The sequence below is a fragment of the Protobothrops mucrosquamatus genome, unplaced genomic scaffold (assembly GCF_001527695.2).
Source record: "Protobothrops mucrosquamatus isolate PMUCROS unplaced genomic scaffold, P.Mucros_1.0 scaffold2178, whole genome shotgun sequence".
In the NCBI taxonomy this organism is placed as follows: Eukaryota; Metazoa; Chordata; class Lepidosauria; order Squamata; family Viperidae; genus Protobothrops; species Protobothrops mucrosquamatus.
In genome coordinates this window covers 129,478-155,141 of record NW_015388271.1, presented here as the reverse complement: position 1 = coordinate 155,141, position 25,664 = coordinate 129,478, and the positions used below count along the sequence as shown (strand labels likewise).

Here is a 25,664-nt window from a genome sequence, read left to right as displayed (position 1 = left end):
CTGCACACTGCTGGCTCATAGTCAAGTGATCGTCCACTAGGGCTTGCTTAATGACCACATGATTCACTTAATAACTGCAGTCATTCACTTAACAACTGTAGCCAAAAAAGATTGTAAATCAAGTGTGACTCACTTAACAGCTGACTTGCTTAGCAGTGGAAATCCTGCTCCCATTTGTGGTCGTAAGTCAAGAATTACCTGTCAAATAACCTCCCTTCAACATCAGAGATTGTAGATGTTGCATTCTAAAACATTTTATAAAGAAATTATTCTTGATCTATACATAGAATAAAAAATTCATACATAAAATAGTTTCATGAGCAACACATTTGATTATTTTTTAAAAATGTTTAATTTATGAGTTGTACTGTAACATTATAACATGCTAACTTCAATAAGAACCCTTTTTTCTTTTCATTATTTTAAATTATGTTACCCTTTTGTTGATTGTCTTACCTATTTAAGATAATATTTTTAAAAACATTTTTGACAAAGGAATTTTATGACAAAAATTTGGCCCCTGATATCCTTGACTGGAAATGGAACATTTTGAAATTGAGGATAGATCATTGGGAAAAAGTTTCCCTGCCAATCTTGCCGAAATTTTCAACAAATCTTGATATAGTTCAAAAATCTGATAAGGCATATATGGATAATGGATAAGTGCTAGTGCTTCCTGAATGAATTGTAAGATAACTTTGCATTAGTTCTTCATCAGTAAATTCATTAATTTATTGTGGTGAAAAATACTTTCCTTCCCTTAGCTGCCAGTATTCAAAAGACGTTTGAATGCCGGCAGAAGTAGTGATAGAAATACATAATCCTTCTGTCTGTCCCAGGAAAAACTTCCTTTATCAGATTTTTGAAATATGTCTTGTTGAAAATTTAGGCAAGATTGGCAGGGAAGCTTTTTCAAAATTGATGTTGCCTGGTTGGATGTTCCAGCTGCCAAATGCCCTAGTGTCATGGAGTACCTGGCAGAGCAAACAACAATAATTCAGTTACTTTCTCTCTCATTCAAATTATGGCAATGGTGGCACTTCAGTTAAAAGAGAACGTAATCTACTAGTGATGTTCCATTTCCAGTCAAGGGTATCGGGCCAGATTGAAACCAGGCACTTATGTCCCAGCACCTGGTTAGTTACAAGCATGGTTACTGAGTAGTCCTCAACCGGATGGGAGTTCATTTATGTGGTAGATAACACACCTATTCTGATGTCTAGGGTGACTTGGCAGCAGAAATTGTGTTTGTTCAGCTGCCTTTCCCACTCTGCTGTTCCTGGAAGTTCCAAGCCTATTGGAAGATATTGTCTGAATTCTTAAAATAGCCGAAATATTGGGTCTATGATTTGTGTAGCGATGCCTATTATATCTTTGCTCATGATATTTTGGTTCTATGTGCTGAAATGTCAGGCGTCCATGAAACTATTTCCCTAAATGTTTTACTTTCTAATTTGTAAAACGCTTTATCCTTGGTTTTCAATACAAAGCTAAAAACAGCCCAAAGCATTTGGGAGAATTGATATTAACATAATGTAATGGTTGAAACTGATGAAGCATGGGATCTTGGTTTTCATGCCAAAGATAGCCATTTGGTAAACAAGGAACAGATGGCCGAAAGCTTCAAGGCTAAAAAAAGAGCAGCCAAATGTGCACTGGCTCAAATAGGCAGGGGGAAGAAGCCCAGAATTTGAACTTTGGACTGATACATAATGCATATACAGTATACACAGAAATATATGTATGGTTTTCTAAAGTTTGGTAATTGAACACTTATTTAACATGTTTGTGTCTCTTCTGGAATGTAGAACTGAGAGACAACAAGAGTTTTATTACTGTGCCTGGCAGGAAACTCATGCTACCATTCTTGTTTATTATGTTGTACACATTTATTTCTACAATCATATGGGCAGGTTTTATGAGCTCAACAGAACAATTGGGTGAATTTGCACATATAAACAACAAGGCTTCTATTGTACCACATTTTTTTCAAAATTATATGCTGTACCTTTTTCTTTTCTGAACTTATAGGAAAACATATTATCAGTTACGGGTCTTTAAGGTTACTAATTGAAATATGATGTCTTCAGAATCATAAATCATAACTGGCGATATGGTTTTTAGACTAATCTGTAAGCTTTTGAGTTGTCTAGAATTCTTAATCAGGCTAGTTATTACAAATAATGTTATAACTTTTGTCAAACAAGGCATGGCATCTGCCTTATAGCCCACAGGGATAAGAGGCTCAAACCAAGGTTTTAGTTTTTAAAAATAATTGGCCAGTATCTGCTGCAGCCATAGCATGAATAGAGGACTAATGCATTTGTCTAGATAGCACAGAATGAGATAAGCAGAGCAGTGGCCAACCTTAGTAGAAACTGACTAGATGGAGCCACTAGATGGCAGCAAAGAGATACAGAAAACTTGTTTCAATTTTTGTAGTCCATTTCTGGTAATTGACACAACAATTGGCACTGCTACTCCCAGAATTGTACCTGCGGTACTACTGTTGTTGTTGCTGCTATTCCTTCCTGGAAGTGGCTTGTGTGAACAAGGCTCCAGCACTAGAAGCAATTTGTTTCTAGAGATGGCTGACAAACTCTTTACTAATGAATTACACTGGAATGTGGTCCTTACCTGAGAGATTTGCCTTGGCTCCAGGACATCCTGGAGATATGAGGAAGCAAGAATGTCCAAATATTAAGTCAAAAGAACAATTATTTCTTTTGTCGATGGAGATTACATGTGTACAAAATCTGTCCAACATTGATTCTACATTCATAATACAATTTTCATAGTAGAAGTGATTTTGACTCATGTTTAAATACTTACAAGTAGTCCTCAAATTACAACATTTTTAATGACTGTTCTAAGTTACAAAGGCACTGAAAAAAGTGACTTATGATTGCTTTTTACATTTACGACCATTGCAGCATCCCCATGGTTACATGATCAAAATTTGGACATTTGGCAATTGACATATATTTACAATGATCACAGTGTCCTGGGGTCATGTGATCACCGTTTTTGACCTCTGACAAGCAAAGACAATGGGGAAGCCAGGTTCACTTAACAATCATGTTATTAACTTAACAACTGCAGTGATTCACTTAATCACTGTGGCAAGAAAGGTTGTAAAAATGAGGCAAAACTCACTTAGCAACTGTCTTGAAAACCGTAAGGGAAATTTTGAGCTCAATTGTGATTGTACATTGAGGATTATCTAGTACCTTAAAAATTTTCCATGGAGTGATTAGGCTATGATTTTTTTTTCAAGTTTATTTAAGGACAAAACAAGGATGTCAGCTTTCCCCTCTACTATTAGTAATAGTTGTGGAAGTTTTGGCCAACAAGATCCAACAAACAAGCAAACAAACAGATAATTGGGATCAAAATTAAAGAATACAATATAAAATATTACGTAGATATAGTATTAATAATCATGAAACCACAAGTTCCACATAGCTGTTGATGAAATTACTCAAAGATTTCGGTTGCTTTTCCAAATATAAATCAATGAAAAGAAAACAAAGATAATAGCAAGGCACTTATCTTTTAAGGAAGAAAATTCTGTGTAAAAAGAATCTGGATATGAAATCACAAAAGATGCAGTGAAACATTTAGGACTTTACTTGACAGGATGTAGCAAAGACATTATAGGTAGTCCTTGACCTATGACCACAACTGAGTTCAAAATTTCTGTTGTTAAGTGAGACATTTGTTAAATGAGTTTTGTCCCATTTTACGACCTTCTTGCTACAGTTGTTAAGTGTATCACTGCTAAGTTAGTAACCTGGGGGTTGAAAGAATCTGGCTTCCCGATTGATTTTGCTTGTCAGAAGATCGCAAAAGGGGATCACATGACTTTGTGACATAACAATGGTCAAAAATATGAACCAGTTGCCAAGCATCTGAATTTTGATCAAATGATCATGGGGATGTTGCCCAAGGTGGTAACTATGAAAAATGGTCATAAATCACATTTTTCAATGCCATTCTAACTTTGAACAGTCACTAAACAAACTGTTGTAAGTCAAGGACTACCTGTATTTTGAAACAATTACAATAAACTAAGGAAAAAATAAAACAAGAAAGGTGGAAAAGCTTAACTACAAACACTACACCTCATCCACTGGCAATTTTGGTGGCCAGGAAACGTGGAAAACTATGTCCGGAGTTGTGCTGTATGTGCCACCCTGAAAAGAATTCCGGGAAAACCCCCTGGGTTATTACAACTGGTGGCAGACCCTTCCCAACCATGGGAAGAAATTGTTATGGATTTTATAGTAGACCTACCTGAAAGTAGGGGAAATATGGTCATCTGGACTGTGACAGATCTGTTTTCAAAGCAGGCTCACTTTATTGCCTGCAAAGGACTCCCGTCTGCCCAGCAACTAACAAAGATGTTCCTGAAACACTTCTACAGACTGCATGGTGCACCAAAATGAATAATCTCTGACGGGGGTGCAGTTTACAGCTAAGTTTTGGAGGAGTTTTCTTAAACTAATCGGGTCATCTCAAGGACTATCATTGGCCTTTCACCCGTCTACCAATGGGGCATCTAAATCCGCAAACTCAATGGTGGAACAATACCTCCGATTCTATGTGGATTATCAACAAATGAACTGGACTGACCTCCTCCCTTTCGCAGAGGTGGCTTACAATAACTCTGTTCACAGCAGCACTGGCTTCACGCCTTTTAAAATGGCCAAAGGGAAAGAGTTCAGCCCAATACCTGAATATCCTCAGGGACCCTCCGCTTCCAAAACTCTTGATCAGTGGGTGAGGGGGTGGGGAGAAGTCTGGAAAAACCATGAAAACTGCTTTGAAAAAGGCTTACGAGACACATAAAAAACAGGCAGATTATAAACGGGCTCCTCAAAGGACATTCCAAGTTGGGGAAAAGGTTTATTTGTCCACAAAATATTTACGACTTAAGTTACCTAGTAAGAAGCTAGGAACAAAATACTTAGGACCCTTCCCCATTGTAAAGATTATTAACCTGCTCATGGTAGAACTAAAACTTCCCAGTCTCTTTGGAAAAGTTCACCCTGTATTTCATTGTAGCCTACTGAAACCTTTTCAGGATTCCACCTTAAGACCTCCCCCTAAGAAGGCACCTGGACCTCTCCTAGTAGCAGGACAGACTCACTATGAAGTGAAGCGTATTCTTGATTCTAGAATTTTTAAAGGGAAATTGCAGTACTTAGTGCAATGGAAGGGGTATCCATTGTCTGGGTGAAATCTAGTAATGTAAAAGCTGACAGACTCATTAATAGATTCTATAAGAAACACCCTAACAAACCTAGAGGCAACCCTTAACCTATGATTTTGTTTGCATTACCGGATTTGTCCTTTTTGTAAGCGGGGGTCGGATGTCAACGCTGCTAACATCGGATGTTCTTGCTTTGACAACAGATGGAAATGCAGCTATTTTCTCTATTGCTTTTAGAATTAGTTGCTGCTGGGAGGGGGAATAGGGATGAAAGTCCAGCTAGTCATAACAATAATAACTTAATCGTGGGAACCTAAGGACTGTTAGTGTTTTGTTGGGCTGGAGAGCTGGGGAGAAAGCCCGTGCTTCAAGCTAATTGGGAATATGATTTATGACTGTTTATTGGAGGAGGGAATTGCTCTTTGTTATTTTGCATCTAGGAGAGGGGAATTTAGTTTCTGGTTTCAACTATGTAGTGCCAAAACTTTGTTTCTCGAATAAAAGATTCTTTAAGGTAAACAATACCTCGAAGTTCTTTTGAAGAGTTTCATCTATCAGAACCACGACACTCTATTTTTAAAGTATCTTTTGTAACTGACAAATAAAACAGGGCTATTAAATTTTGCAGCATTGTGTCAGCCTCTTCATCCAATCTAAGATAGAGAAGCTACCTTAGATGGATTTAGAGCACTCACTTTATGGCTTCATTTTATGGAAGTCTCTTCTTTCTCAACATTATTTAACATAGGCTTCTACTTAAGTGTGTAACCTCTAGCTGTCAGGAAGATGAGGTTAATGGCAATGTTACACTGGGAATTATATAAGACCTGTTTGATTGTACAGCCATATATCCTAACAATTCTCCATAGAAAACTATTTGTCACCTTTCCTTTTCAAGTTTTCTTGAAGTTTGGTAAATAGTTTGTGATACCTTGCTTTAATACACATCTCCAGAACACAAAGAAGGTTTGCTGTTTTAATATACCTGCAATGTAGCTATCTCAGTTTTATATTTTGACATAAAAAGCTTGATGACATACCTATAACAAAGAGAAACAGCAGCCCCCTCCATTTAGAATCCATCCATCAAACTTGTTCAGACATATTAATTTGCCTTAATTTTACACACAAAATAAAATCTCTAGCATGATAATATTGTATGTATAAGTATTTTTTCTGCTAAATATTGAAGACTGAATCATGTACCAACTGCAGAATGGACAAAAAGAAATGGGCTTATTCAAGCTTAATGTACATAAAGTGCTAAATTATAATCTGATTTGTTAGTTTAGTTTAGCATTTTGTGTAAACCTTGCATACTGTATAAACCAAGTTACCAATGGAGACTATATTGAGAGCAAATGCTCATAAATGTTCAAGGAGACTCTTTCTCCTCAATTCTGACTGAAAATATCAGGATTATGCTTACCAATCACCAATATATAATTTTTGACTGTACCTAATCTTTATAGACTAATTTAGGCAGATGTTTGTTATTTACAAATATTCACTAGACCAGAGTGTACATCATCCATGTCACTTTGTGTTATTCGTGTAATATCATCATTATAGAAATGCCACATAACCTCATTTTAATCAATGTGTGTCATTTGCATAATGCCATCATTATGCAAATGAAATTAATTGGAATAGAATGGTCCATTTCATGCAAAGCCTGTAGCTTGAAGGCTGTTACGAGTGTAGTGATGAATATGTAACTCTTGCTAAACTATATTGTTGACTCAATTCTACTTTGTCTCCACTTTTTCATTTTATCTTTGTTATATGACTCTAAACATTTCTCCTATTTTAGCTTAAGCTTTATGATCCAAAGGTCATAAACACTATTTGTAGGAAACAATTCCCTTTTGCAGTCAAAACTGACACTCTTATGCGGTAGTAAGTGAATGGTAGGCATGTCTAATTAGGAAAAAGGATCCTAGTTTAAAAAAAAGCAGGAGGCTTCCAAGACACTTTCATGTTCAGAAACCATAAGGAACAAACAAAATAATAAAAAGACTCAATAAATAACCTTCCAAGCTAAGATTGTGCTCCTTCACACTTTCCATTTCCATAGCTCTGACCTTGGTTAAATGAATGGCAGATGTTCAACCTTTTTCATCTCATGGCACACATCTCATAGGTGAGACTTCCTTGAAGCCTCCTTTGCAAACAAAAGGAAATCTGGAAAATCTTTTTAGGGCCATTAATCTGTTGGTAATTTCTTTTGTTCAGTTTGAGATCAAAAGCTATTAATCCAACCCAATCACATAGTCACTCCCTTTATCTCTTTTTGACTCTTTTCCCCCCTATCATGAACAAAAGACTTTCAAGAGTCTTTTCCCATGAATTCATGAGATACAGAGTCTAACAATTTAGCTGTAAGTTTTCTAAAAACTACTGATTATCGTGAAACAACTTCTAGCACTATGTAGATAGCTGTTGTGACTTAAATTAACTAGCTGATATATTTAACTAAGATTTGAAGGCATTTGTAAAAGCAGGAGGGAGCAATGAAAGAATTGTATGTCAGGTATCTTTTCTATTATGACAACATGTCAATGGCAGGAGAAAGTATTCTCTGTAATACTTATGAATATATTAAAGATTGGGAATTTATCACCTGCTGTGTAGGGATGCATATGTTATTATTTGAAAAGTCTGTTGCAATTTTCTTTTTATGGTCCCTACAACTGACTTTAAGTGAAATAAAATCATCAAGTCACTTCAGTGGTTGCTGATTCAATTTGTTTAAGCACAAGTAACCATTAATAATTATAAATCGATTACTAACCTATACTACACTTCCAAAGTGAAAAAAATCCCACTGAGAAAACATCTTTTTAAACAAATAAGTAAAATGAGCAGTTGCCATATGGCAAGGAATTCATATTTCAATCATCTTTTTGTTTCATATACTAGCAAAATTTAAAATACAATTGGCTAAATATGGAAATGTAATTTGTATAAAGAATCAATTATATTCTTAAGTTTAAATATTCTTTTCTTTCTGGCTATACTTATATATTATTGTACCTAAGATGTTTACCTTGGGCAATGTGTTTCTCTTCTAGTAAAAATCTATGAATAACATTAGGGAAACATTAGTAGGATAAATGATTTAAAACCTTTTCTTAGAATGGATTCTTATTCAGATGTCCTGAGAAAATGATACCTCACCCGTAGAAAGGAGTCAAGGGATCCATTCTCCATGTATTCAACCACTATCATTAGTGGTCTACCTGAAAAAAATACCAGAACAATGTATTAGGATTACAGATATATTAAAAATGTGTTATATTTCCAGCTATTGTGAAAAGATTAGTTGTGTTGCTAAAATTTATTTTTGTGTTGCTAAAATATATTATTTCCCAATTCTTTTCTGTAGCAAAGAAGCTCTACAAAGTACAAAAATACAAAATGGTATATCCTCCACATGAGGTTGCCCTTGAAGATCACCCTGAAGCTTTCATTGGTCCAGTATATAGTGAAGCAAGCAGCAATGGGCATGCCTTGCTTTGCAAGCTGCACGGTCACTGGTTTGCTTCTGGGTGCAATTCTATATTAATTACTTTATTGATTAGCCCATGAGCCATATCAAGGTGCAGAGTTCCAAACACAGGTTATTACTAAAATGCAGTAAAAACCATTTAAAATGGAATTGGTTAAAATACAATTTAAAAGGAAATTGAAATAAAATACAGTTTAAAATGAAATTAGAATCAAATTCAGCAATTTAATATGTAGATAGTTTAGTTTAGTTTTATTAAATTTATACCCCGCCCTTCTCCCGAAGGACTCAGGGCGGCTTACAGCCAGTTTAAAAACAATAATACAATACAATACAAAATTTAGATAAATTTAGATAGATAAATTATGATAAAATTAGATTTCATTATCACCCCTACAATCTACCCCAATCAAGTCTCACATATGCCGATCTCAGCCAATCTTAGCTCAGGTACTGTGCTATCTTAAATGTAATTTTCAAATTCAGGCCACACATAAGGTAAGTTATTTTGATATGGAGATCCCAATGGGTCGTTCGTTTAATGTATGGGCCAAGGTTTGCTTCTGGGTGCAATTCAGAGTGCTGGTAGTTACCTAAGAAGCCATACATGATATAGGGCCTAATTACTAGAGGTACTGCCTGTCTCCCTTAACATCTTCCTCATTTAATCCTGCAGGGTTGAAGCACTCTGGTTTCCTTTGATTAAAAATATCGTAAATCAATACCCTGGAAGTGTGTCTTCTCTGTAACAGTGTCTGCCCTCTAAAACAAGATCTCCTCCAACACCTGGATGGCCTCCAGTCTGCTGTTGTTCAGAAGAGCTGTGGAGACCAGTCTCTTCACCCCAGCCTTTGGTGAGGAAGAGTGAGACCCCTTGCTTCATTGCACTTGCCATTTTTATCTTTATTTTTTATGTTTCAATGTAATTTTGTTGGTGTGACCTGCCCAGTCTTTAAAAGTTGGGTGGCAAACAAGTTTAACAAATTATTGTTATTTCATTATTTTATTATGTCCAAACTACATATTATTTGTTATAGCCAGTAGTGGGATTCAAATATGTGAACAATCGGTTCTCTGTGTGGATGCTGCTTCCGGAAGTCCATTATAGCAGGGCTTTTCAACCTTTTCACCCATTGTACCACTTTTAGGATATGGCAACATCCGAATACCACCAGTCACCTAGCAAGGTGTCAAAAAATTTGATGGCCAAAAAAAAAGAAAGAAAAAAGTGATAAAATACAGGTAGTCCTTGACTTACAACAGTTTGCTTAGTGACGGTTTGAAGTTACAATGGCACTGAAAAAAGTGCCCCCCAAGGCACAGCCAAGCAAGACATCTGCCTGCCCACCCAGCGGCGCTCTTCCTCCTGTCCAAGGTTTTCATTGTTGTGAGCATTTCTGTTGAGGATTGGCAGCGGGTGTCGGGTGTGGGGGGTGTTTGGTTTTTATTCCCCCACGTCTGCTGGGTGATTGCAGCAGGTTTTGGTCACTTCACATGACCCCGGGACACTGTGATCGTCATAAATATGAATCAGTTACCAAGCATCTGAATGTAAATCACAAGACCCTGGAGATGCTGAAACATTCCAGCTGATCGGCGCTTCTTCTGGGCTCAGCAGAAGCACCAGGATCAGCGCCGAGCTCCAATTGGAGCCTGGCACTGATCCTGGCGCTTCCACTGAGCCCTGACAGCCCCAAAGAAGCGCTGATCCTGGTGCTTCCGCTGAGCCCTGACAGCCCTGCAGCTCCAGCCATCTCTCGCTCAGGCTTGTGCGGTGCTGCCACTGGTTCAACTCATTCCCCTCCCCCGCTACCACTTTTCTAGGATGGTCGTGTACCACCTGCCAGGTGCCAATGTACCACAGGTGGTACCCGTACCACTGGTTGAAAAGCCCTGCATTATAGGTCTGGGCAACAAAAAAATTAGCTACCGGTTCTACCGAATTGGTGCAAACTGGCTGAATCCCACTACTGGTTATAGCAGTGAAGGAAGACATAAACTGAAGTTTATGCTACATTTTTGTTTCAACAGCTTCAGTAAAAGGCTAATATGTATAATCCATACTCTTCAGCATTTAAAAGTCTGCTAAAAGGATTTCTATGTAAGTTTTGTAACAATTGAAGCCTTTGGGACAGACCACCATAAATAGATTCCACAGAAAGATGAGGACTACACCTTATTCGGAAAGTTGTAATACCAGAACGTTGCAAGACTGATTCTGCTTTCCCCCTTTCCCTCTTATGTCCCACTGAATCAGAGAGGGGTATACCTGAGTTTCTCTTTAATGCTATCTTGTTTCCTGGCACTTAAGGAATATTTCAACTTTCTTTGTTTGCATAATAGTTCTTGCCTATTTTCCTCAAGATCATATCCTTTAGCCTCTGCATAACAGTAGCCCTTCCACTAGATGTAATATCTTTAGATGATAAAGATCATGTGCTACTGCTCTACTGATAAATGACAGCAATCCCTGTACCCCAAAGATCAGTTTCCCCCCCCTTTAGCTACAGTAATCTAGGGAATAATATCAAATCACCAGTGTTGAAATATGGCTCAGGTAGTAGTATATATAATCTATTGATGTTGTTTACTTTACTGCAGTTAGCCATAATTGTAATCATGACTATAAATGTACATATACATATACATATACACATACACACATAGATGGACATATATACATATACCAACCCCAAAATAAAAAATAAATATATAATAAAAGTTATAATACAATATCAAAATATTTAATGCATTAAAATTAGTAATATTTTAAGATATAATTCAATGGAAACATGTTCTCAGTGAGACTAGATGATGACTTTTCAAAGTTTCAGACCTGAGTTTTCTCTGTGAAAAAGGCTGGGATTAAATCTGAGACATTCTGTGTTCAATTGTTCTGCATTCATGAATGGTCTTTATTCTTGAGTGACAGTCTTTCATTTCAAACAAAATGTATCATTAACATTCAGTATTTGAGACAAATGTATCCATATCACTTTGGTACTAATTTTGCTTTCCTTATTTACTTGAGAAGCTTTTACTGTTGGTATTCAGGAATAAACTATTACTCTACATAGAAAAATGGTCCAATTTACATGCTAATCAGGGCATCCCATCAGATGTTATTTAGGTAATGCTAATAATACAAAGAAGTGTATAATATATGCAGAACTACTGTAATGGATAATCTTGCATGCAGGGTTGAAAAGAATATAATAAAACAACATACACATTTGTGGGAATGAATCTATTCTGTTTAAAATGAACATCAGATAAAACAATAAAAAAAGAACATGGGTACTTCCAGGGAATTGTATCTACATCTTGCCTGCTATTATTTTTCATTACTTCTGCCCAGAGATATAAATAGATATATACAATATGGCCTGTCATAACCTAACTTGGAATTTTATGCTTCTAGCAATCTCCTATTAAATATTTTTTAGCTTTATTTGTGAATTGAAACATGTTTTAGGTAACTAACCAAGCCAAAACCAAAACTCAGGTATTATTTAATCCATAGAAAGGCCTGCTACACTGAAATAAATGGAGGATTACTTGACAGCAGAAATAAGAATAGCTGGTGGAGGAATCTTTTGGAAATGTCAATAAGTAGAATTAAATAAGGAATGGATTATGCAAGGAAGTATCAGTGATATTCAATAGGCAGATTTTATTAGAACCTATCATCATCATTATTATCATCACCATCAGCATCCATTCTGATTACTATGTTCCATTTTTAACCACGTATTCTTGGCTATATGGAATCTATTTATAAGACTCACATCTTCCATAAAATAAGCAATTCATGGCACTTCAGACATTATTGAACTATAATTCCAAAAATCGTTAGGAAGAAAAGACTGATAAGGATTATTAGAAACAATTGAGGGTTACACATTGCCTATTCCTGTTATAACTACTATACTCAGTCTGTTAGCATATGGAGGAAATAATAAGATTGGGAGAATGATAGGATAGGGTATTGTTTTCTAATAATACTTCTAAACATGTTCTAAAGCGTTTTAGAATTTATTTGGTATAAAGGTATAAAGTTAATTACTTCATCTTTCTCTGCTTTCACAAACAAGTATGGGATTCTTCTGGATTTCTCCTTGTAAGCCACTTCTCACACAGTGTATTTAAAATATCAGAAGATCAGATGGACCACCAAGGCTTAACAAGATTTAAATCCTAACATTTTTTCAAGCCTTTGTGGACCCCCCTGTGATGACATCATGGACCCCCAGGGACCTGTGGACAACAGGTTGAGAACTACTGCTTTAGCCCATATATAGAAAATAATGATTTTCATAACTTTCAAAAAAATATCATTTGCATATAAAAAATTAGTTTACCCAGTACATATAGCATCATATATAATGAATTCACATTTGACTCAAAGAATTATTTAAAAGTTACATGATGTTGCTTTAGGACTAAACACAAGCAGGCCTGGCTGTGTGTAAACTTTATAAATGGAATATAGTTGGTAGTATATGTAAATTCTCTGCTTTCTTTGAACAATTGTGGTTTAAACATGATGACATAAAATATTTTGCTGTCTGTTTATTTTAGATACACTAGAAGTATTTCTTAGCTATTTTATATACCATGCAATCTTTTCTAGGGTATTTAACAGATGGCTTACACTTCTGCTATTAACAATATGATGATCTTGCCTTATTTTTTAATAACCTCTTGTTGACATTCTAGCAGCTAAAGAAAACAGTGTAATAGTGTTAGAAACAGATAGCTTGGCTAACTATGATTTAATATCTCAGCTAGGGTATGACCTCATATGCAAGGTACTTCTTTGTCTTCCTAATAGAAAAATGTCAAGATCAAAAAAATTCCAGTTTTCTTGCACAGAGTAGCAAAAGTTTAATTAGGTCTGTTGCCAGGTCTGTTGCCACCATTATTCTAAACATCACTTAAACCAATTCAGGTCTGGCTTTCTGAGCAGTACTAAATTTTATTAAAATATTCACTATAGTCTCCCACAATAATACAAATTACCATGTAGATGTTACTGTAGAGATTTAAAAGGGTTAGGCATAGTTTGCTGTCTCAACACTGAATGCTACTTCTATCAAATAAGCTTTTCACATTTATTTATTTGATTTGTATGGCCTCCCATCTTATCTAATGTTTCTGAAACACTCACAAAAAGGCTATAAATATGTAAGAAAGTGTCCATCACAGAACATTTTCAAACGTGGAGCCAGCCTTGTTACTGTTGGCAAGATACTATGTCTTAATAAATGTATTACTGACAGTGAACAATTGTGATAACCACTGTACTGAATATGCCACTGTACCTATTATTTAGGTATTGTAATATATCACATATTGCTGTGTAAATTATATCAGTAAAATGATCATCACTATAGCAAGGAGCTGTCTTGGCTGATCTTGATACTAAGCAGGATTGGATTTGGTTATCTGTTTGAGGAAAGATTATCAGGAAATATGACACTAGACTGAGAAATAAGAAAATATTCCAGAAGATTGCAAAGGTCTTCCATTCTGTTATAAAAAGTATGGCAGAAATGTCCAAGAAGTTACTAGGAAATGTGCCCATCTGAAAAAAAAAACTTTATTCTACAGCGTAAAAAAAATCAGAGAGACTGTCTACTACATTTTAAATGGGTCATGTTGCATGAAACTGCCAAAGCTGGTTTTTAATAGACATAGGATTTGCTTCCCTGTTAGTAACCCATCAACACACAGTAGGTGCTACTATCTTGAATGGAAAATAGTGAATTGGCTACTGTCAAGAAAGCTGCTGAGGTTACATTAAAAACTGCCACACCTGAGTCCTCATTAGCAAGACAAGTGTAAATCAATTGGTCTTTGGTCTGTTTCCAAGAACTATTTAATCTTCTTTAGACTTAAAAGAAAAGGAAGGAAAGGAAAGGACCTTAATTGAAATCAATGGGATATAGGGAATAAGATTAAGGCAACAGAGTTAATGCCAATGCCAGTGAGCATAAAAATCTTTTACTGAAAGTATACAAGATGGTTTAAGATTATGTTGATGTGCAATATGAATACATTTAGTACTTTCTCCATGTAGTTAAGAATACTTAATAGAAATCCTCAGGTGCAAAAAATTAGAGGTGGCAAAATGAAAATAAAATACATGTATGATTTTAAAACCATGGATTCTACATATAGTCACAGAAAGTCAAAGGAGAGTGCAGAAAGTCAAATAAGACTCATCTATTTTATGATGGTTTCAGATTGTATTTAGAGCTGCACATTTTTTTTCAGGGCTGATTGAATAGTGTATTCTTGATTTTGTACTTATTACATGCAATGTTAATGTGTATAACCATGTTAACCGTGTTCACCTTCCTCTACTCATTCAGTGAACATGAGCAGAGGGTTTTTTATTGGCTGGAAAATACATTGTATATTTATGTTTCTTTGGATTGCTGGATGGAAGTTGCTTTGAAGATTGGATTTACTAGATTTGCCATTATTTACAAATCCGTATCTTGAAGAGAATTGCTAAGAGAGAATGAGCAATCATTGCAAAATATTTCAGATAGTATGAATGACATGCATAAACTTGTGAAAATGCCAAATAACTTTATAAATAAGGATTGCCTAGGCCAGGGGTAGGGAACCTTGGCTCTTTTATGACTTGTGGACTTCAATTCCCAGAATTCCTGAGTCAGAATGGCTGGTTCAGGAATTCTGGGTATTGAAGTCCACAAGTCATAAAAGAGCCAAGGTTCCCTACCCCTGGCCTAGGCAGATGAAAGAGGACCGGGGGAGGGGAAAAAAACAAAGATACCAGATTCCATGCAACAAACTCTAAGCTAAAAATGTGTATTAATTACTTACAGGAACAATTAACATTTAAGTCTTATACTCTAGAGCCAGTAATGCCCTTCTTCCTTGGCAGCTTGATGTGGTACATTTCCTTATTTATTCTGCTATCTTTTTAATATTTCTCTGCAGTGCAAATGGCTGAATAGATGAATTGGCATAGCTGTAATATGAGTAGATTTAGTACATGAGCAATGGACAGGATGACAGCAAGAAACTATGCCTGAATCATTCATCTTGAAAACTTTATGCAGGAGTACAATCCAAGTTTTGCCAACAGGTTATTGTCTAAATGTGTTGGCACTACACTACCTAATTGCTAAGATGCAATTAATGGGAAAACCATATTATTCTAATACAGTAAATGCCAAAAGACAGCTGAGAAAATAACAAAATGAAATAGACATGTATTTTAATTTTACAATTTTCATCCCCACATGTGTTCTATTGAACCTGTGATAGGTTTCAGCATTAAGAAAATTTAGTAATAGTTAATCCTTATTGAAAAACTTCAGTGGGATTACTTGTAAGCAATTATACAGCAGATTACATTACTGAAACAACTCAGCATAAAATTATCAATTGAAAATAAATCTAATTTTATTGATAGAAATTTGAGCATATGCTCTGCTCTTCCACTTAAAATAAAATCCTGTTTTTGCTGGTTTGTATTCTTAGCTATTTTAAAAACAAGAATATTAAACTATTAAATGTCACTCTGAAGCATGTCATTTTGAAAATTTCAGTTGTTTAAAAATAAAATAATAATCATAGCTTTTAAGATAACCATTTTGACAGCAGTTGAATAATAGAATGATAAATAAGAATGGAAATATAAAGTATCAGACTGATCAGTAACTTGGTGTCTTTGGCCTTGTTTTAAATAATGAATCAAGGCAGCCCTCCACAGGACATGGGGTTCCTCAAAATTCTTTCTCTGGCATAGAGTTCCCATTTTTGTATTCCTGTTGGTTTCTGGAACTGCTCTTTTCACTGTCAAGAAACTTGTCAGAAGCCTGCAGAAAGTTGCTGACTGACACTTGGTAGGACATATGAGTTTATATCCCATTTTGTTTTGCTTCCATACTAGAGAAAACAATACTATTCATTAAAATGGATGTAGTGCACTATAATTCTACAGTAGGTGTGCACAATCAGTCTTGTTTTAATTGCTCACTTTCCGGCACTTTTTTTGCACAGTTAATTTTTCAAAGCCCTGGAATGTAACTGTTTTCAAATTTTTCCCTTCAAGATGTCCACTTTTCTTACTGAGTTTTAAATCTTTTCCATGGTAGTGGTCCTTAGCCCTATTAGTAAGTTCAAAAATGCTTTCTCTGGAAATTCTCTGGAAATTTTGACAAGGCTTTTAGATAATTTCTAAGGACTTTACTTATTACGACTAAATATCTGGGTAAGGAGAATTTCCTACTGCTTTCAGGGCTAATAAGGATACATGAAACAGCTTCCTTGTTGACTGCTCCTTACTGGTACTATAGGAAATCAGCTCTGAAAAGGTAAATTGGCTTCCCTGGATGGATCAATATTTTCTATGAATTACTGATCATAAAAGGTAAATTTCCTACCTGTACTCAGAACTCTCTGGCATCACCACTGCCTCTTGATTTATAGTTAAATCTTCTGTTACATATAATATAAAATCAGAGCCTTTCAACAGATAAGCAGTGCAAGAATTTTAAGAAAAATATTTACATATAAAAACTGGAGGAGGTCATCACATCACATAAAAAACATAATTTTCACAGCTATCAAAGCACATCATTTTTATATTGAATATTAAGAATGAGACCTTATTTGTCAGTATAATTTTATGCATTTTAACAAATATTTTATTAATGTGCAGAAGGAAGTAAAAATAAAATATGACTTGTCTAATAGTTGTAGTAGAGAACAACCTTAATTCTTAACGTACTAAGAGCCAGATGATCTATATACCTTAATAAATTCTCAGTCTAATCATTTTCAATCATTTTCAGTTGACAGGAACCTCCAAAACCAGGAGTTCTATAAAATGACAGGCAGTTGTTGTTTCTGATATTTATATTTTGAATAGAAATGTGTTAGTTAATTCCTATCTGGGCAACACAGTGTGAATTAATAATAATAGGCCTTCATTTATGGATCCAATTATAGATGTCAAGCTGGAGAATAGGGAGTGGGTAGGGAGTAGTATAATTAAAGCATTGTGCAAGCGCCTTGGAGAATATCTATTGACTCCTGATCTTGACTTCCTATAGGTCTTGTTTGACCTTCAGGAAACAAAACAGCACTCACCCTCTGTGCCAAGGCCTCATTCTAGTAATGATGATTATATCTGTGAGTCCTTCAAATAGTTAAAAAGTGTATACATGATTCAGAAATAGATTGTATTGTGTTGTTTTGTTCAATAACAATACTTGCATATGAAATTAAATGGTGTATCGGTTCATTCGAATGGTGGCTGAAACACACTATATAGGCTGAATTCACTTGACTGTAACTAGCAAGGCAGTAATTCTTGAAAGCTCCCAAGAACAGGACAATTAGATCTTTCTATTGCTGAGTTAAATCCCACATTTTAAGGAAGTGTCTTTGGTGGCGCAGTGGCTAGAATGCTGTATTGCAGGCTAACTCTGCGCACAACCAGGGGTTAGATCCTGAAAGGGTTCAAGATTGACTCAGATTTCCATTCTTCTGAAGTCAGTAAAATGAGGACCCAGATTGTTGGGGGCAACATGCTAACAATGTAAACTGCTCAGAAAGTACTGTAAAGCACTATGAAGTGGTATATAAGTCTAAATGCTATTGCTATTATCTTTACAGAAAAATGAATCCACATACATTCTTTGTTACAGAGGCAACAAAGAATCCTTCATATTAAATAATCACATGCAGTATCTGATTACAAATTATTTCATATGAATTGTCCTTGTTTCACTAATGCATCTTAATGAATAGAGTAACAGAGTCATTGCATTCTCTATAGTTCTTGTACTCAATGAATACCTAGTCTTTTATATGAGGACTAATTTGCTAATTTGAAAACACTGACGAACTATTGTACAGTTGAGTGAGGACAAGTCTTATTTCTAACTTTGTCAAAGTTAATTTGACATCAGAAATAGTTGGTGTTTTCTTTCAACACTGCAGCTTGGTTACCTGTGCAGTATGTCCAGTTCCCATTTGGAGGAACATTGTCCCTCCCCACTTGTAGCAGCCCAGGCAGGGATTGTCAAGAGGAAAGATGCTACTCTTTTCAGGAACTCTTTGGTTTTCTTTTGTATACAGCTCAGCAAATGAATAGATCCTGAAGTAAAGATAATGGACATAGGGAAGGCAGGTACAAGTGATTTATTTTATTTCCCTTTCGTAGAAGACATTTTTGCTTTTCCAGCCAGCTTTTTATTCTCATGTCGTGATATTAGAGATAATGAGAATAACTGTGCATCATCTTTAAACTGTTTTCAGTTACTGTCAGTGTAAACAAATACAGGTCACTTAATAATGTTAATTGGGACAGGAATTTCCATTGCTAAGTGACACAATCATAAAGTGTAACATCACCTGACCATGCCATTTTGCAACTGAAAATCAATCTCTCTGTCTGATTAGCAAGCTATCATTTAATATAAAATATATTAGATGTTGCAACAATTGTAACCAGTTCTATATTGGGCAGACAGGACAACAGTTAAAAAACAGAATCCATGAACTCCAGCTGGCTGTCAAACAGCATGACCTGAAGTCCCTGATCACCATTCGCACTGACAACAAACAACACTGGTTGAACTAGGAAAAAGCCAAAGTTATTGGCCACGCCAAAACTCGTCAGACACATGAGTTTATTGAAGCCTGGCATTCTACCAATGGGTCCATCAAGAAACACATTAACTTAGAACCAGTGTATGAACCAATAAGGAAGTGGACCATCCAAACCACCAATCGACAACAGAACTGACCATCCCTCACTAGTTGAATTCCACGCCTCACAGCAACAAAGTCACAAGACCAGAATCATTCTTGTGATTCAACCAAACTTGTCATTCAATCAGCCTTGTGACTCAATCAGTCACAAAGACCAATGACCACCCAAGATCTATATAAACAAACAAGACACATCACCCAAAACCCCTGCTGAAGATGTTACCTAATTTGGTAGTGAAACATCTGGGAATTAAAAAGCAAGCTTGGAGAACAGACTCCTGCCAAAACCGACAACCTGAGCTATGAATATTCTCAACTGTTTCTAATAAAATATAAAATTTGGGCAAAATTCAAAGTGTAAAGAAATTAATTCACAAATGGTAATTGAATTTATGAAAGATTTTGTTTGTGAAAAAAGGGAAAGTTTTTATTTTTTATATTTTTTATCCTGCCTTTAATATTTTTTATAAATAACTCAAGATGGCAAACATGCCTCTCCTATTTTTCTCCACAACAACAACCCTGTGAGGTGAGTTAGCTGAAAGACAATGACGGGGCCAAAGTCACTCAATCGGTTTTCATGTGAATACTAATATCCCAGAAAAATATTTCTGGTAGGGTTTTCATTTTATTTTTTACTATACAGAGGGGGTCAGAAACCTACAGTATGTTAGCAGTTTTTAAAATTGTTATACAGCAATCAATTACATTTCAGTAGAACTGATAAAAATTTCATTTGGGGAATCTGGCAATGTTGCTCCAATTTTGTTATGAATTTAACACAACTAGAAATATTTGTTTTTCCTTATAAAATAATTAAAATATACTTGAATTTTATAAAAACCTCATGTGAACAAAATACACTGGGCTCAGCATGAAAATGCTGTTTTAAGTCACATCATAGAAACAGTTTTGATAATGAGCAACATTAAACATATGGCAAACTGAAAACAAAGCAAGTGCTAACACAGAACGACATCAGAATAACACGTTATCAAAACTATTAATTTTATCAGGATATTGCCAACAGTTCATTATTATATTATACTGGATTTCTGGTACTGTTGCCCAGAATTTGGCTATATTGTATATATTGCTTGGGTGCCCATTATGAAGGCAACATAGTAATTGGCTATAGTTGGTGATCTGCATGTCTCCATAAAAATTCATAATAAAATAAGACACATAAATCACTCTGCTTACCAAATAAGGATACATTTATTTCTCATAAGGAATTTTATTAACTGGCCATCCAACAAGGTAAATCACAATATATTAAAAGTGGGCTTAAGAGAAGATTCTGTGATAAGTAGACATTACCAAAATAGTTAGCCAATTGTAATATGTAACATATTTTGCATTTATCCTCCTAATGCTCCTAATGCCTTCCCATATGTGGTCTCTGAAATAGCAGGTATGAAGACTTATAACATAAGAAATCTAAATGTTATTTGAAATGTTAACATGATTCTATAGAAATCAGAAGAAATTTGAAATTTGAGAAATTTGAGGAGCAAGAAGAACAGACTGAATGGAAGATAAACACACCAGGACAATTATGGGGATTTGGAATAATAGGGAGATGATTTAAGAAATACAAATGGGCTAGCCCTTCCCAAACAAATGACAACTAAATGGTCTCTCTTATTCCAAATAATATATATAATAATAGAGGGAGATCTATTTGATGATTTAAAAGCATTGGCATGAAAGACTAGTTGGCAAAGAAAGCAAGCCAGAATAAGGCTGAAGAAAATTGGGGTTTTGATTTATCAGAGGGGATTTCATATCACTAATTAGAGGGTCAAAGGGAGAAGTTGAGATAAGGGAAATTTTGGTCATTAAATTTAAAACATTTGGAAATTAATTGAAAATAAGGATACTATTTGTTTAATACTTAAAAATTAGACTCAAAAGAAAAAAAATATTATGAATATGTTTGATTTATTGATTAACTCAGATAATATATATAATGGGCTTTGATTTATTAAAGAGGATACTGTATTATTAATTAGATGATGTAAGATGGGGGGGACATAGATAACTTTTAGGAAATAGAACAAGATTATACCCAAATAGATAAGATGTGTATTGAGATAAAGGAAACTTTGGTTACCTAAAACCTGGAAATTTTAAATATCAAATGTTAAATTTGAATATTGATGGGAAACTAAAAATTGGGAAAAACCAATAACAGGACATTGATTGAATGTAAAAGTAATTAAGATATGTACAAGCTAAAAATTTATTGATAAATGTAATAATGATGTTTTTATTTAGTTGATATAATAAGAACTGTATTAGCTTAAATATGAGATAGTAGATATTAAGGGAAAAAGAGAGGAAATATTTGAGGTTGTAGTTTGAGATTTGTACTAAAGATTTTTGTATATTACTGAAGTATTGATTAACCCAGCCACCACGTTGCTTTTTAAATACCTAAATGTAAAATTAGAAAATTAATAAAAATATTATTAAAAAAAGAATTAGACATGATGTTTTTATGGCAGGCATGTCAAATTGCCAACCTGCAGGCCGGATGCATCACGCCAAAACCGCACCCACCCCATTGCTGGCAATGGGGGAAAAGTCACGATACGTTGTGTGACATTGTGAGTTTGATATGCCTGTTCTATGGCAAGATAGAGGATTTGTTGAAGTCCTGCTTGGGATATATCAATTAAGATAAATAGGATTTTGAATTTTAAAAATCCAATTAAGTACAAATGGCACAGTACAATGTGATAGTCTGACTTCCACTATATATATCTGTATGCTTGCTAATCTGCTTCATAAAACTAATGGAGAAGCCAAGGCAGATTTTTTTCAGGATGCTGCACATAGTATAGAAAGATGAAATTATATTGTACAACTAGAAATCCATTATAATATACTGAACAGGCTTTTTTTGGTAAGCTAGAAGTAAGTGAAGTTCCATTTCAATGGGTTTATTCTAAATTTGACTAAATGATGGGCCAACTAATTATTAGTCTGTTCTGAACTTGCCAAATCACTGTTCTTGTTTTCATGCTATGCAGAAAAAACATAAAGAGGAATTAAGAACAAAGATCCAAACATTTTAGCCTCAAATTAAATCTAGCTAACTGTGTTCCATTGATTCTAATAGTTCCAAAGAAAGGGAATCAAAATATTTCTAATCTGCATTAGGATAGCAATGAAAATGAAATGACAAAATAATTATTTTATTTTATTTATTTAACAAGATTTATATGCCGCCCTTCTCCCCATGGGACTCAGGGCGGCTCACAGCATATTAAAACATCATACAAAAAATTTCCCCTACTAAAAACCAATTAAAACCCAAATATTGGTAGCTGTGGCTCTTTAAAATCGTTAAAAATTGTCCCTATTTAAAACTCACCCTAGGTCAGGCCCGCTTGTNGTTCGTTCCAGAGGGTGGGGGCACCCACAGAGAAGGCCCTCCCCCTGGGGGTCGCCAGCCGACATTGCTTGGCCGACGGCACCCTGAGGAGGCCCGCTCTGTGGGAGCGTACCGGCCTGTGGGAGGGAATCTGCGGCAGAAGGCGGTCTCGGAGATAGCCAGGACCGATGCCATGGAGCGCTTTAAAGGTGGTGACTAGAAAGGTTAATAACTTAGCAGAAAAGGAGAGGCTGAGAAAGTGACAGATGGGTGGAGTTAATGAGATCTGAAAAAAAGAAAGATGAGAAATTTAAAGGACAGAAGATAATATACTGCTCACAAAAATAAAGGGAACGCAAACCCCTTCAGTTCCATGGTAAAATGTTCCCTTTATTTTTGTGAGCAGTATATATAAAGTGGTATGTGGATGTGAGGAAAACAAGAATTGTTTGCAAGTGTAAAAGTATGCAACATTTTTAGGTCTTTGAATGATATGCCTGGAGAATTTTCCAAAGTTTGCAGAGCCACAATCAAGAAATAGAAACGGCCAGATTAAAAACTAAATTTGATTTGTTATAAAGTTATCAACATTAAATTTAACCACTATTTCTATATTTAATAATTTTATAGCAGCTAGATTTGGAGGAAGTTTGCATATTATTTAAGCGCCTCAATCTGGGCCATATAACCACATGTATCCAGGAACATTATCTACAGTTACAGACTGAGATTTCAATGGCCTTTTCCTGGTTGCACATATGTGGCCATGCTCCTAATGATTCCTCATGAAGACATTTCATTTAAAATGATATATTGACTTGCTTTCCATTTGGTACATTGGCCGAAGGAGCCGGTCTAGAACCAGGAGACAATGAATTTTAGTGCTATCTTAGGCACGTATGCCATTTAGATGAATCTGGACAGTCACTCTCAGTTAGATCTAGGAAGAAGGCAATGGCAGACACTTCCAAAAAGTGTTGCCAAGACACTTAATCACCAGGAGGTAAGACTTTTTAAAAACTTTTTTTTAAAAAAAACTTGCATTATCATCTGAAAGTACCAAAAAAAAAAGAATTTTGTTTGGTGATGAGCATTTATTAATGTAACATTCTATTCTGAAGTATAATTATGAAATACAATTGCCAGGAAAGGGTTAATGATGTTATTTTTAAATGGCATATGAGGCTAGTGTGAAAAAACAGAACTTTTCAAGAAAATTGTTATATTTCACTATTGTAGTACACTGGGAAAGGAACATTGGTCTATTATGATAGACACTGAATATTTTTTCATTTTTTAATTCACTTTAAACATAAATGCTAGTTTATACCGTATAGATGCAATCCACATATAGTAAAGAAAATAAAAATGCTCCTGGATATATTTGGGAATCTGCCTTCCTTTTTAATTCTTTTCTGTTATTAAGCAACTGTTCACATACATTAATATATAATGCCTTGAAGGATTCTCTGATTAGTTCTTAAAGTGGTAAAGAAACCCAATCGCTATAGATAATATTTCATAGGGTCATTGCAGGAGAAGACATAGGTGCTTTAGAGGCAGTGTTTGTGCCATTGGGTGCTCAGAAATATCTTTTTTAATTGAATCCAGAATGCTGAGCAATTCTAGTGTTTCGTTCTTAGAAGAAGCTGAACATACAGGTAGTCCTCAAATTACAACTACAACTGAGCCCAAAATTTCTGTTGCTAAGCAAGACAATTGTTACTTGAGTTTTGTCCCATTTTACTACTTTTTTTTACCACAGTTGTTAAGTGAATCACTGTACTTGTTAAGTATTCATGTGGTCATTAAATGAATCTAGCTTCTCCCATTGGCTTTGCTTATCTGAAGCTGTCTTGGAAGGTTACATATGATCCCGGGAGGGTGCAACTGTCATAAATACATGCCAGTTGCCAATCGCCCAAATTTTGGTCACGTGGTCACAGGGATACTACAACGATCATAAGTGTGAAAACTGGTCATAAGTCACTTTTGCTAGTGCTGTTGTAATTCCAAATTGTCACTAAATGAATGATTGTAAGTCAAGTACTATCTGTACTACTTTTATACAGCCATATTACACAGACCAATGTAAAATCTTCAATCAGTATCACTTGTGACATCAAAGTGCTATGTCATAATAGATGTAGATAAGCCTCTAGCTGTCTAGACAGCTTTTTTAACTGCATCATATTAATTTGTTTAAAACAAAGAAAAAATTGCCGTTCTTTTTTAAAATACTAATTTGGATTTTATGCACTTTTTTTCTCACTTTGATGTAGAACCTAGGTATATTTGTCTAATCTGTAACAAAAGTGACATACAAAATGCCTGCAAAAAAGTATATTTGTCCCCTTCGTCTGGTCTCATGACCCTAAATATCTTAAAAATGGGTGCTTTGAAGATTTATATCAAATACCTACCGGAGAAAATCCTGGAGGGTAAAGATCCTCCCCCTGACAAAGGATGTGGGGCTGCAATGTTATTTAAGAATCCTTCCCTCAGGAATCTTGGGCAAAGAGACTGGAACCCAATGGCCGGGAATGGTCCTTATGAAAGATAAAAATTGTCATTAATTATAGGCAGTGATTTTGGTTGCTGAAAAGAAACTGTTTCCAACAGAGACAGAGCATGAAAATATGAAAGTTTAATTATTAATTTACAACCAGTTGTATAATCAGCTCATGTCTGTCAAACAGATATTACTCCAAGGATTAAGTTTCATTTTGGTGCCACATTTTAATTGAGGAAAATGTGAGATTTGGAGAAACATCTTTTACTGTTATCAGCTT

At 35.2% G+C, this 25,664-nt stretch overlaps 1 protein-coding gene across 1 annotated transcript in view; it reads right to left on the bottom strand.

Moving 5' to 3' along the window:
- Positions 1-25,664, bottom strand: part of EPHA6 (EPH receptor A6) — a 185,006-nt gene that overhangs the window by 34,159 nt on the left and 125,183 nt on the right. The window contains exons 9-10 of the mRNA XM_015824276.1: positions 25,296-25,421; positions 8,396-8,457 (exon numbers count right to left, since the gene is read on the bottom strand). Coding sequence (XP_015679762.1) covers positions 8,396-8,457; positions 25,296-25,421 — 188 coding nt within the window. The remainder of the gene's footprint in view (positions 1-8,395; positions 8,458-25,295; positions 25,422-25,664) is intronic.